Source organism: Coenobita brevimanus, chromosome 23 (assembly GCF_032717465.1).
Source record: "Coenobita brevimanus isolate Jiangsu-jjx chromosome 23, ASM3271746v2, whole genome shotgun sequence".
NCBI classification, from domain to species: domain Eukaryota; kingdom Metazoa; phylum Arthropoda; class Malacostraca; order Decapoda; family Coenobitidae; genus Coenobita; species Coenobita brevimanus.
The window spans coordinates 69139437-69153923 of record NC_136976.1 but is presented as its reverse complement, the minus strand read 5'-3'; the positions used below and the strand labels follow the sequence as shown (position 1 = coordinate 69153923).

Sequence of the window (14487 nt, the reverse complement as noted above, 5' to 3'; positions counted from 1 at the left end):
CCCAAATTTACAATACTGGTTGTATAAAAAAAAGTAGTAATGTGAGAGTGAGTTGGGGGGGAGGGTAGCAAAATGGCAGGGACAGGGTGACATGGAGGCGATTTGTTTGTGCCCACCTCTTAAGGGATTATGGCATCTGACTATAGATAGATTATATGAGACACACACACAAACACACACTGCTCGCCGGCTCAGTGGTAGTGCTCTCACCTAGCATCTGCTAAGACGGGTGTTCACACCTCGCTCGGGATGCGAAATGTTTCACTGACAAAGCGGGTGGGTAGTGTCCCCGACGAGCAAGGGGATGGGCGTGTGCATGTGTGAAGGTCAAGACTATGCTCTCAGATCGGACAGTATGAGCTCTCAGCTTTCTTCCTGAAGAGTAAAAAGCTGATGATCACAATCATCACGTGATCCTGACCGACCTGGTGAATTACACACACACACACACACAATTCTCACCCAGCCATATTCCCCAGTTCAGCTTGACTTCGAGGAGGGAAAATGGGAGACATGGAGTTCCCCCGAGCTAAGCCCTGTATTGGACTATATAGCCCCGCTAGGGTTACAGGAGCGAGCTACCACTCCCGGCACGGCAGCCCGGGCGAGGCTCGAACTCGCAATCCCCCGATTACGAGTCCGGCGCGCTACCACTGTGCTACCGCGCCCCCCCATCGAGGAGGGAAAAGTTGCACATAAATTGACACGTACATACAAAACCGGGACGTACATGACACAGTTTACATGGGCGTACAGTCGAGTGAAAAATTTCGTGTATTGTTCTTCTGCGTCTGCCTTCACACTCGGGGCATGCCCGTCACTTTCCTCCCTGACTCAGCTTATTAAGAAAGAATAATCAGTGGGCAGAGAAGCATATCAAGCGTCTCTCTTAGCTTAGGAATTATAGCCAGCAGACGTAAATTGTGGAAGAGATGAAATTTCAGGCGAGTTTTGTCCTCGCCTGTACACTATGAAAGTTTATGTTATTTTGATTTAGTATTTATTTATTAGGTAGAGGTAGAATGAGAAATTGTGGAGGGCCTGTGCGTATCATTTGAAAGGAAAGTGGTGGTGGTGGTTGTGGTGGTGGTGGTAGTGGTGTTGGGAGGGAAGAAAGGAGGGAAAGAGTGATTGAATAAAAACAAATCATGGCGCCACAACAGCGAGGTCATTGGCGCCATTTGTAAAACAATAATATTTTTAAAAATAATTAGATATAATAAAAACAAAAAGGAATGAAAGCACAAGTTTATAAGTCACTTATAAAAGAAACAAAATTCCCAAGGGTGATGCACATCTCCCCCCAGGAGAGAGAGAGAGAGAGAGAGAGAGAGGCATAGCGGGTATTGAAAACGTGGCAGACTGTACACAGGTTCGTGCCCCACCCAAACCGCCAGTTTAGAGTGGTACCACCATAGTAATATCTTGGTGGAATGTTTCTCCATGTTCGTCACTGCTCCGAGGTTCTGGGAGACGAAGTTGAGGTGGGAGTGAAGAAAGTGAACCTTAAGAGACACTCGGCACCCCATATCCTGATAAGCCTGCAACCACTTCTCGAGACGCTTAAATGTTTCCCATGCTCTCAGTTCCTTCAAGGTGAGCTACTCTTCGAATACCTCATCCTTCAGCACCTCCCGGATCTGAGGTCCAACGAAGATGCCCTCCTTATAGCAGAACTGAGAGCTGGGAATAAAGTGCACAGGTGTTGGAAGGCAGCGCCATCCTTGTCCATGGCCTTCACGAAATTCTTCATAAGGCCAAGCTTGATATGAAGAGGGGGAAGAAGCACCTTGTTCATGTCCCCAGAGGACTTTCTTGGACACTGTTTCCCAGGCACGAAAGTGCTCCTAGACCCCCAGTAAGCTACTGGCATTCCCAGCCGCACAATGCACATGTTTGACCTTGTTGTGGCGCGAGTTTTGAACCAAGTTCCAAGAAAATGAGACGGTAAATGGATTTTTGGCGAATATTTTGGGTCTAGGACTATATGCACACATATACATTCATGTATATATAAAAAATTATTGATGAGTGAAAATGGATTTTGAATCTGAAATCAGTACCCCAAAATTAGGTTAGAACACCTAATTTCATGTTTGCCTCAAATTTTTTGTAAACCATAGCTATCAGGAAGAAAATGAACTAATCTGGTTAGGTGCTTCTACTTCTTAAAGCATATGCTTACCCTGCATTACTTTAAGCCATCATCCCAGGTCAGCTGACAGTGTTCCCCACCTGCATGGCACTCTAGCCAGCTGATAACCTTCATAATTCTAAAGTTGTACAGTAAATCACTTTCTACCATACTTTTGTTTATTTGTTTAGGATTACAATTGGTACACAGCAATATTTTGCAATAAAGACCAGAAAAATAGTATATATTTTCCATGTTATATCCTTTTTACCTTCAGCCAAGGTTTCCCTAGCCCTATTTTTCCAATATAAAGTTAACTTCACCAACCGCAGTTTCCCCAACCTTGGAGGTTTTCAGGAACCTAACCTTCATGGCTGGCAGAGGAGTACCGTACATATACAAAGTGGCAGTAGGAAAAAAAAATAACAGATTTATTTCGCCTAGGTATTAAAAATAGGTTTGCACCCACAGGCTTGTCACCTGGAGCAAATGGCAACTCATGTCAGTGTTACCAACTATCCATAACACAAAGCAATGCACACCAGAACTTGAGCTTTTTAGCAGATGTTTTCACCAAACTTCATAACATGACTTGTCTTTGATTGTACGGTACACCCTCTCTATACTGAGCCTCGATAAACTGAACCTTGGCCACCTTGCGCCTAGCAAACACCTTCGTATACCTGTATAATGAACATACAGTACATTCAATGTAACAAATGATATGGTCACCACACCAAATATGAAATAATTAAAGAGTACTTATTGTTGCTTTTTTTTTCTGTTGTTTATTACTAACAAAGTATAATACATTATTTATCTATAAAGTATCAAGTTACACAGTATGAACTAACACAACTGAGGATTATTCCGTTACTTATCCACCGAACAATATTTTACAGCAACATTCCAACTAGGGGGAGGCGGTGGCTCAATCAGTAGAGAGGTGGCCTGCGGTCCTACAGGACTCAGGTTCAAATCCCTGCTGGGGCAAGGAACAGCTTAAGCATTTGAATTTCATAAAATCAGACTTTACTGATCTGCCAGAAGACCCATTGACATGTTGTAAAAATACCCCCACTAATACCAATACACCAGTCCTGTATGAAACAGCCCTAGCATGTACAGGCAGTCCCCAACTTACGAAAATAATTGGTTCTTAAAGATCTTTTGTAAGTCTTTTTTTTCAGAAGTACATCTCTCATTCCTATTCTCTCTCTTTCTCTCCTCTCCAGCCCAACCCTAATCCCATAATTATTGAGGTCACACCAACCCCTCTCTACACCATATCTACTTCTGTGCTATCCTCTCTTTCTCCAGCCCAACCCTAATCCCATAATTACTGAGGTCACATCATCCCCTTTCTACACCATACCTACTTATTTGCTCTCTCTCTCTCTCTTCCTCCCCCCCCCCAGATTAAAGCCCATTATTGTCTCCATTCCTCCACTTATCCCCTACCCTTCCCTGAACTGCAATTGTCATCTCACCTTGTCAGCATCTTCACCTGACTCCTTGCTATGACTGACCTGACACACACACACACACACACACACACACACACACACACAATTTTTTTCATATCTGCAGATTTTCATAAGTCGATCCTTCGTAAGTAGGGGTCTGATTGTATTCAATATGGATGGTGCATGTTAGTGCCGAAATGGTGACATGCAAAGGTGTATGGTATGTAGAAGGAATACTGGGCCTTGGGAGCATGCTGTGAAGCCTACGCCCAGAGATGGACACATTAAAAAAAAAATAAAAAAATAAATAAATAAAAAGTACAACAGCACTGGCATTTACCAAAAAATGACTTGCTTAAAATTCACACCAGGTATATCAATTACTACTATACAGACAATGGTAATGATTCCACTGTATACTGAAGCAACTCATTTTAGATGGTAGACCCTGCGAGATAAAGTGGTGAGTTTCAAGGCTTGAGTGAGTGATTTATTTATTTTTTTATTTTTATTTTTATTTTTTTGAACAGGATACCCTGTTGACAGTTACTAAGTTATTAATGTCTGTCTATTTCTCTTCTAGTTTGTGGATCATAACTCACACTATGTACTACTGTAGTCTGTATGTACTGTACAAGATCATATAAGATGATCATGATTACACTGCAGAATGAATTGTACTGTAAATGTATGCAACCCTACCCTGCAAATGAAACAAACCAGGCACCAGTCATTAAGTGGTAACTTAAAATCCATATTTAGCCTGTGTTTGCATCTTAGTCATTCTATTCTGTGCCCAGTTATTCTTGAGTTCCAGCTCTCGTTCCTTAGCTTGGTGAGCAAGATATGTGATCTGGTGTTTCTGCTTCTGTTTCTGAGATGGAAGACCTTCCCTCTTTTTGCTGAATCCGTGAGTAGGTTTCTCCTCAGTCAGTGCTTTTGTCATCCACTCTTGACGTGTGAGCAACGCATCATCTGCACTAACATCAATAAAGTTAATAACTTCATCCTTTCCCCGCCTCTTCCCAGCCAATCGAACCATTGCCTCTGCATCAATGTTAGGCTGGTTTTCTGATGCTCCAACTGCTTCCTCCTGTTCATTATTTAAGACTATGCCAGGATGACTTTCCAATACTCCAACAGCTTCCTGCTCCTCATTATTTAGCACTGTGTTAGGCTGATTGTTTGATCCTTGAACTGCTTTCTGCTTCTCATTATTTAGTACTTCTGGCTGAACTTGGTAATACTGTGGTGGATGTTGTGAAATATCAAAAGTCGGTTCTGAAAGTGAGAAGAAATCTGAGAGCCCAGTATTATCTTCTTCATCAGATACCGATATGTCCGCACCAATATTACCAATATTATCTTTAATTTCTCTCTTCTGTTTTTTATTTGATAAATGTTCTGGTGCTGGCTTTTTGGTAAGTATGTTTGGTACAAGGGACCGCTTAGTTTCTTTGACAGTCAAATGTTTTGGATCTGGAAGCAAGGAAAAGAGACCACTTCCAGATGAGGAGGGTTTCATTTTTTTCTGCTTAGGCTCTTCAGGTTCTTCTTCCTCTTCAAACTGCAAGGAGGAAAACTGTGATAAGAATACATTGCACTCCTACGCCATTTCTGTTTAGTCAAAACTTGCTTGCTTCAATAAGCAGTACCAGTATGCAAAGTACAGCAGCTACTGTAACCAAAATAGTATGATGTACAGTAGTACAGTACTGTGACCAGTACTAATGTCTACCTGCATATTCAACTGTGTTTATACCATACTGTATATATACAAAACTGTCCAATAAATATATAAATTTAATCAAAATTAACTGGCACTAGTCTCACAACAAAACTGCAAATTCTGTGGATAGGGTAGGAACCTGGTGGACTGAATACTAATTAGGAAGGTTTGGTAAGGTACACTGTAAAGATTATACTGCATACTGAAAAAAGACTAGAAAAGGCTTACTTACTTATGAAGGTTACAGTATGCAGACTGGGTTGAGGGCAAATGAGGTGCTGCAGATGTGTGGGATCTAGTGGTGATACTGGGTATAATACCTGGGTTGATGAGGTATGGTGAAGTAATGTTATGGAGGTAGCAGGCTAAATGGAAGGGTGAGGTTGGCATCATATGAATGACAATTTTATGTACATAGGAAGGTATTATGACCAGGAAGGAAAGGTTAAGATATATATACTGTAGTAGGCTAAATGGGTGTAAAGGTGAGGCAGGGTATGGTAGGTATGGATTAGCAGGGTGTGGTGGTGGCAGGTCAGGCAGAAACTGATAAGGATGGGCAGAATGAGCTGGAAAAGTGAAGAATGACAGGTCAGGATGCAAGGTGCCAGGTACACCCTGTGGTGATGGACTTTGTTATGGGGCAGTGTGAGGGTGTATGGCACAGACCTGTCTTACAAACTGTTAATCTAGTTGGAGGGAAGGCAGAGAAGCTAAAAAAATGGGTGGGATGGGTGGTGAGGAACAGACAGGATGGTGGTGGACGGATGTGCATAGTGAGGATAGTAAGCCATGGGATGAAAACCACTGTAGATGTTTGAAGTATGGGCATGGTGGGAGTGTAGGCTACATCAGAGATTTATCAGCAAATAAGTAAATGCTAGATGAACAAAAACAATGCCAAGAAAATAATAACAAGTCACTCATATAGACTACCAATGGCAAATCAATGTAGATAAGGTAGATGAAACTAGGTGCTGGAGAAGTAGCTACCCCTCCTCCCAGGAGTGGCAAATTTGTACAAGTTATACATAATGGTTTATTTACATGAACTGTATGATTATTTGATAGGTTTTTGATGGAATTCAATCAGTTTTGATAGTGATTTTTGTCAGAACTGAGTATACACTGTTCTTTTGATAACAGAGTACTGTCTTCCCTGACAAGCTTAACTGCCCTGAAAAGTCTCAGCCTTAACACAACCAAACCAAACTAACCTAGTTTCATCTCATTAACCTAACCCAAATTAACTTGTTCAAACCTAAACACACTAAGTAACAGCATGTAGCTACTGAGTCCTTGGTTTTGTTAACTCTCAGGAAGGTCATCAGGTGGTTGCACAGGTGGCTGAGATAATGGGCAACTTGTATAACAGGCAATACCTTGGAGTTAAGAGCTAGTGAAGTTGCTCCCCCACCTCACTATTTTGGTATCAAATGAAATATTTGCAATGGAAAATTCAGAGAGAATCTACTGGTATCTATCTATAGCCAGATGCCATAATCCCGTAAGGGGTGGCCGTTTGAGTTGTTTTATGAGGAGAGGCATTAACCCTCCGCCAACTCATTTGCTGACATGCATGGAACATAAGTTGATTGGTTATATGGTTACCACTCAGTGTTGAAAATGGTTTCCTGGCTTACAGGAAACCATTAGACTTGTCACTCAATGTAAAGCTACTTGAAAAGAAGAAGAATATAAAGTGAGAGGAAAATGGGAGAAACAGGACAAGAGGAGGGTAGACACAGAAAAAAAATGATAATGGTGTGGGAAGAAGTGAGTGGAACTACATCAGGTGAATAGAGACTCCCCTAATTCACTCTATCTCCCCCCTCCCCCACCATACACAGTTATATGAGCATGGGTTGTTGCTGCCGTTGAAAAACCCTACTACAGGGTATGTTTGGCCAAGCAGGCCCATCAACAACAAGCAAGCAACCATCTCTGCAGGGCCTTCCCATGCAGTAAGCCAGTTCCCTTGTAAATGACAGTGCCTTGCTATGGTAAGGTGAAGGGAAAAGTGAGGAGGATTGGTTACTGGGTGGATGATTCATCTGCGTCTCCACCAGTAAACGGGCACCACAGTTAGGTCCGTTTCACCCTGTGATCTAGTTATATAATTACAGTACTGTATATGGTTACTACCCAGTGCTGTTAATGGCATCCTGGGTTACAGGAATCATTAGACTTGCCACACAGTGTAGAGCTACTTCAAGTGGAAAGGAGAGTACCGTAATAAAAGATGACTGGAAGGAAAGGTAGAACCAGGAACAGAGGACGACTGATGCATAAACAGAATGATAAAGGTGAAGCAAAAAGTAGGCAGCACTACATGACGTGAGTGGATGATGGTTGCCACTACCTACCACTACCTCATCATGGGTTAAAATTGAAATCATCCTAAATACTATAATTCTGGGTATGTGTCTATGTGTGTAGTGCAACCAAAAATGGAAAAAGAATTTTGATGAAACTTGGCAAGATGACTGCAATTGGTTCACATATGGGCCTGTTTCAATTTCATGTTGACTGAAATTTTCTAAAGGGGTGTTTTTGACCCCTGATTGTTCCCAATGGTTTTACACTTGAATGACCCAATAGGGCTGTGAAGCATCTGCTCCTGCATCAAAACATAAATCATTGGTTTCAAACAGTGTGCAATGTGGTACAGAAATGGCTCTCATTTGAGCAAGTGCTGAGAAGCCCAACAGGGCAACAAAGCATCTGTGAAGTACTGGTATACTGGGTATATTAAGTTTCAGCCCATAAATTCCCTCCTAATTACAGTACCGGTATATGACTACATATTTGGTTCAACCACTTGTTTTATAACATACCGGTATTTTCATAGTAACAATGTTGTCAGAAATGGTTATTTAAGAATTTGTAGTACACTGTGCAATGACAAGCCTGTGACCAAGCATACTCTCTTTGCTTCGGGGGGGGGGGGGGGGGGGGGGGGGGGGAACCAGGAGTAGGATTCAATTTAGACAATCAGAGGGTGGCAATGCTTCATCACGGGAGTGGGATTCAAATCCCCCAAAGAAAAAGCAGTTGCACTAGCCCAGTGAGCCAGTAACAGAGCAGTGCTGCAGTATGTGATGTACTGTACCTTCCCCACCCTCCCAGAAATTTTAAATTCACTTTTCGGCATGTGGAGAAGGCAGTGGCTCTATTGACAGAGAGGTGGCCTGCAGTCCTAATGGACCCTGGTTTAAATCCCTGCTGGGGCAAGGAACAATTTTTGGATCTGAATTATGGTATGGTACATAAAAAGGAAACTTTACTGATCTACCAGACGACCCACTGACATGTAATAAAAAGTATACCAGTACCAGTCCTATATGAGACTGCCCTTGCATTTATTCAATATGGAAGGTGGGTCCTTGCAGCAAAGTGGTGACATGTGGAAATGTAAGAGGACTGCTAGGCCTTGGAGATATGCCCTGAAGCCTTTGCCTAGAGTCAGAAAAAATAAAATAAAAAAAAATAAAATAAAATAAATGGTGACAAGACTGACAAACAAGGAAGTGATGGAGCATTGTGGTGTGGATGTGACAGAAAGCATTAGGAGAAATACCCTGAGGTGGTTTGGTCATGTAGAGAGGATGGAAAGTGTATATATCTTAGTTAGGCAGAGGAGGGAGAGAGGAGGGGGGAGATCAAGGATGATATGTATTAGAGCAGGGGGGGGGGGGTGAATTTGGGCAGCGAAATGGTGGGGCACAGGGCAACATGGAGGCGATTTTTTTGTGGCCACCCCTTGTGAGATTAAGGTGTTTGGCTATAGACATATACATAGACTTTTGAAATGCCAACTATATGCAACAGGTGTTCTTCCTTACCATATGGGTGTGTTCCCATGTCAAATGAAATACAATAATACAAGACAGTTTCAGTAATAACGAGTAAGGCTGGATTTCCTGTGGTCTCAAAGTGTGTTACCCTCAACAGTGAACTGTCTTTAAAGTGGAAAGGAGTGTGTGTACTGAAAAGACTGACATCAGTGGTGCACATCATCCAAAGACAAAGATATGGAGACTGTGCCTTCTGTCAGAGATGAGGCCAGCTCTTTTACTGAAGGGAAAAATCTTGAATAGTGGCATGAAAGTGACTTACTCATACAGCCCACAAGCTGATAACTAAGGTAAGGTTGGAAATGGTTTAAATTGGGTTGAATTGCTCATGTCCACATTAGGTTATGTGTGATCAGAGATATAACACCTAAAATGGTTTGTTGTAATTTACTTGTTTTGAACATTTCACTGGTAAAAATAAAACCTGAGTTAGCTTAGAAATCTATGTTTTTTTGTTTGACTTGTGCAATTATCAGCTTCATTTTTATCAGATTTTAATAATTTTCCAAATTTTCCTCACTCAGAAACTTCAATTTCCCACTGGGTTTCCAATTATCAATAGGAGCTATGGGAGGATATATATTCAACTGGCCATACCTGATGGAAATGAAGGGTAAAACTGCACACACAACATGAGGGAGGGGGACAAATTTACTACCATATACAGTATGGGACTTTTTAAAGGAGAGTAATTATAGTACAATATGCAATACAAATAACTGTTTGTTGATTTTTAAACTACAAAACTTATGTAGAATGAACAAATTTCACCTATTTTAGGGTACTTAAGGAACCAGCCTGGATGCTCACAGCAGCTTGTTTACTGATCTCACCATTCTAACCTAACTGATAGCTGCACCTTCCAGACCCCCTATGATTTAAATCACCTTGGATTGCCACTAAACCTAACAGTGAAAGCCCCCAGTTCCTATCAGACCAAAACTTCTAATCTAACCATCTGGTATATACAGTATTTGGACTTCATTCACTCACTCACTTAAACCTATCCTTATTAACCTGTGAAAGACCAGTTTGAGGAGAAAATTTGGAAGACCTGCACCTGTGTCATAAAGTACTAAAAAAAAAAAAAAAATCAGAGTGAACTACTGCAATACTACGAGTTTAAACCAGAGGTCAGCAACTCTTAAAGCGAGAAGAGCCATTTATTTTAAAGTTTTATAACAATGTAGTACTCTTGGAGCTGCAATACAAAAAACTGTCTCGTACACCAAAATCTGCAATACTTCTAAATCTAAACAAAACATTACAGTGATATTGTTCGATCTACTTCTAGTATAGATCTCTTCAAAGTTGATTTTAAAAATCTAATGTTGCCTTGCATGTGTTATATGATGCCTCCATTCTGAAAGAATAAATAATTATTTATGAGGCTCCTGGAGCCGCAAAAGTGTCCTAAAAGAGCCGCATGTGGCTCCTGAGCCACAGGTTGCCGACCTCTGGTGTAAGTCTTAATGACCATCCTTAACACTTTACCAACATATTCATTATTACCTCTGTAAGGGCTGGTACAAAAAACTGTACTTTTCTTCGCTCCTTTTTCTTCTGCCTTAATGAATTTTCCAAAGCTGACTGGTGATTTGATGACGAGCCACCATCACTATCAGATTTTTTCAGCTCCTGGATAACTTTCCATGTGTCTACAGTTGGAACATCTGTCAACTCATCATCGTCTTGGTTTGGCACATTTTTGTCATTTGTTAGTGGTAATGCTTCTGGAATAGATGCAAACATTCCGGAATCTTTTGGTCTTACTATATCTTCATCTTCGTCAATGATACTATCGATCCCTTCATTCGGAACACTGACAGTATCCTTTGGGTCTTGGAGTACAGAACTGGCCTTGGTAGAGGTACGCTGTTCGTCTCTGGGCTCCACGTTTTTCTGTCCATTCTGTTTCTTTGCCACTTCCTCGCAAGGTTCTTCACCGTCTTCCGTGTCTGTACCCAAATCACTGTCGTCACTGTAAGCAACCAACGCCATAACTAACGAATTTTGCAAAGCTTCACAGCTTTCACGCTTCCTATTGTTATTGTTTACGGTGAGTACAACGTTCGCTTCTTGGCACTGACTTAAGCTGCAGTTCCGACAGCGACGCAATATTCAAGTCATTTTCATACAAACTCGCATTCTTAAGGAAAATAATTTTAGTAGTAGATACATCATGGGTAATAAACATTTGACTTTAGGGAGGGAGAAAAAAAAAAGAAACCTAAAGTATACTTGCTTAACGATGATAAACGGTAATGCACCAAACAAACTCAAATGTACACAAATTGAAGATGCCGCTATAATAGGTTTGTACATCCAGCTAATGTAGTTTAATAAGTGATGGTGGCGGCAATTTGAATGGTTTTATCAAACCGAATTTTGGCTTTGACTGAAAAATAAATTTTGTCTACTTCACGCCTTGTTATGTTTAGTTTAATTTCAATTTTCAAACTTCAGCACAGACTGACTCAATCGCATATTGGGGCAGTGTTTTCTAATTATTATCACTCATTACAGAATGAGTTCTTCCTCTTGTCTAGTCTTGACCTTTCCTTGAAGATTTTCTTGTTATGCTCTCTCGTTCTCCCGTCATCTCGCAGCACAAAAACATCTTGGCAATCATACACTCCTTTCAGTATCTTATAGGTCTCTATCATGTCCCCTTTTGCCCTCCTATGATAGTGTTGGCAGTCCTAACTTCTTTAACTGCTCCTCGTAACTCAAGTTCCTCAGTGTTGGTACCAACTTGCTCGCTCTCTGTACATTTTCTATGGCATCTATATCATTTATCAAATATGGAGCCCAAACTTGGATAGCATACTCCAAATGTGGCCTGTAGTGCCACATAGAGACTTCAAGATTTCCTTGTCCAACGATATAAATGTCCTCCTTATAAGTCCCACCATTCTAATTGTCTTATTTATCTTTTCTGCTAGGTCTGAATAATCCAACTTATTGTTAATTACAATGCCTAGATCTATCTCAGAGTATTTTGCTTTTATATATATATATATATATATATATATATATATATATATATATATATATATATATATATATACAGTATATATATATATATATATATGCCAAATAAAACAGGAAATTATGATTATTCATTCATCATTCATTGCCAGACGCCATGTATCCCAGACGGGGTGGCCAAGGGCTTAGAGTTAATTGTTTTACAGGGAGGGGCACTAATCCTCCACTAACCCCACTTGACACATAGGGATGCCAACAGCATCTGGTGTTCCCAGGCGGTCACCCATCCAAGTACTAACCAGACCCAACGTTGCTTAACTTCGCTGATCGGACGGGAAGCGGTGTACTCAACGTGGTATGGCTGTTGGCATTCAAGAAATTTGGTGGTAGGTGGTGGCAACCATCATCCACTGATGATATAGTGCTGCCTACTTCTTCCTTAGCCTTTATCATTCTTTTTCTGTTCTTGCCCTCCTCTCTTCCTATTTCTCCCACCTTTCCTGTCAGTTCATATTGCTTTTCTTTCCTTTACAGGTGGCTTTACATTGAGTGACAAGCCAAATGGTTTCCTGTAAGCCAAGAAACCATTTACAAAGCTGGGTGGTAACCATATAACCAAACCATACGTGCTCCCTACGTGTCAACAAGTGGGTTGGTGGAGGGTTAGTGCCCCTTCCCGTAAAACAAATAACTCAAAGTCAAATGACCACCCCTTATGGAATTATGGCATCTGGCAATAGAAGATAGATTCAAGGAATTTACTAGCTGGCAAGCTTATCATCTGCAACTCCATCCAGTCTTGATCATGTACAGTTCTGACCAGCTTCATTCAAGACTAACTCATCTCTACAGGCAGAGTACTTTTTCGTAAGTTTTACTGTTAAATTTTATACAGTACTGTACTAGTTTTGACTTATTATAACCAAGATGTCTTTTTGGACTAACTTTATAGTACTGAATACTGAAGGGTAGGTGGTGGCAACCATCATCCACTCACTTGATGTAGTGCTGCCTACTCCTTCCGTAGCCTTTATCATTCATTTTCTGTGACTGCCCTCCTCTATTCCTATTTCTCCCATCTTTCCTGTCACTTCTTATTGCTTTTCGTTCCTTTACAGGTGGCTTCATATTGAGTGACAAGCCAAATGGTTTCCTGTAAGCCAAGAAACCATTTACAATGCTGGGTGGTACCCATATAGCCAAACCATACTTGCTCCCTACGTGTCAACAAGTGGGTTGGTAGAGGGTTAGTGCCCCTCCCCGTAAAACAAATAACTCAAAGTCAATAGCCACCCCTTATGGGATTATGCTGTCTGGCAATAGATAGATAGAATACTGAAGAAGAGTGGAAAAAGGCTTTGTACAAGCACAAATACATTAATTGTAATAGTAATACAGTACTAATATGTGACCAAGTAATAGTAATAGATGTCCAGTACCGTAGTTCATTCATTCATTCATCATCTGATCCAGTGTTTCCCCATGAGGAACATAAGAGCCCGGGGCTAGACAAGCTGGTCCTGACATTTAAGATGAGAGTGACCAGCCTCACTCATCCCTGAGTGGCATTATGTGAGCCCAACCACCCCTTGGATATAAGCCTGCACCAGCTCAGTCCAATTGGAGTGCTTTAATTGCCCACTAAACCAGGAGGCGGATGTGTCCCAGTTGGGGAGGCACCGAGGAATAGCAAAGATGTGGCTGGCCAGTGTGCTGGATGTCAAGCTGCAGTCAGAGGAGGTCCAGTTCTTGCTTTGGTTACATGTCCTGACTGAACCTAACAGTACCTGACCTAACAGAACCACTCATCCTTTTACCTCAACTCCCTCTCTAATGATTCTTTGCATATTCATCCTTCTTCTTGCTTTCTGCTCTGCCTAAACAGCCTTTCTTTCTCATCTTTCCCTCATAGTTTCATTGCTGTTTCCTCTCCTCATTTCCAGAGATCCTTCTCCTCCATCAATGCCTTCCTTTCCCCTCATTTATACATCTTTTTCTTTCTCAGTCCTTTATATTTTCTACATTTTATAGATCTATCTCAGTCATGTCAGCAGGCAGGGTATCCCACACCTGCAACTTTAACCTCCATCCTTCCCCCATCATTCATTCATCTGTTCTTTCACTTTACAAAACCATAGCTATCATAGCATAACCTCACTTAACCCAGCTTTACTGTTCAGTATATTGGTTAGCCAAAATTGTGATTTGTACAGTACAGGATTATAACTTAATACACGCCATAGTGTAGATTGTTATTTAGAGCACAGTATACCCTAGTTCATTCATTCATTCATTCATTGCCAGACGCCA

The 14487-nt window shown here is 41.2% G+C and overlaps 1 protein-coding gene and 1 non-coding gene across 2 annotated transcripts; both read right to left on the bottom strand.

Moving 5' to 3' along the window:
- Nucleotides 1–4172: 4172 nt before the first annotated feature.
- Nucleotides 4173–11233, bottom strand: LOC145392890 (uncharacterized). Its single transcript, XM_080267175.1, has 2 exons — nt 10699–11233; nt 4173–5167 (listed from the first exon to the last, which is right to left on the bottom strand). The coding sequence occupies exons 1-2, from the start codon at nt 11185–11187 to the stop codon at nt 4346–4348; spliced, it is 1311 nt and encodes a 436-aa protein (XP_080123301.1). The 5' UTR covers nt 11188–11233; the 3' UTR covers nt 4173–4345.
- Nucleotides 11234–12427: 1194 nt separating this feature from the next.
- Nucleotides 12428–12546, bottom strand: LOC145393101 (5S ribosomal RNA). The gene has a single exon (XR_013896119.1). It is a non-coding gene; the product is annotated as a 5S ribosomal RNA (ribosomal RNA).
- Between the last annotated feature and the right edge of the window lie 1941 nt (nt 12547–14487).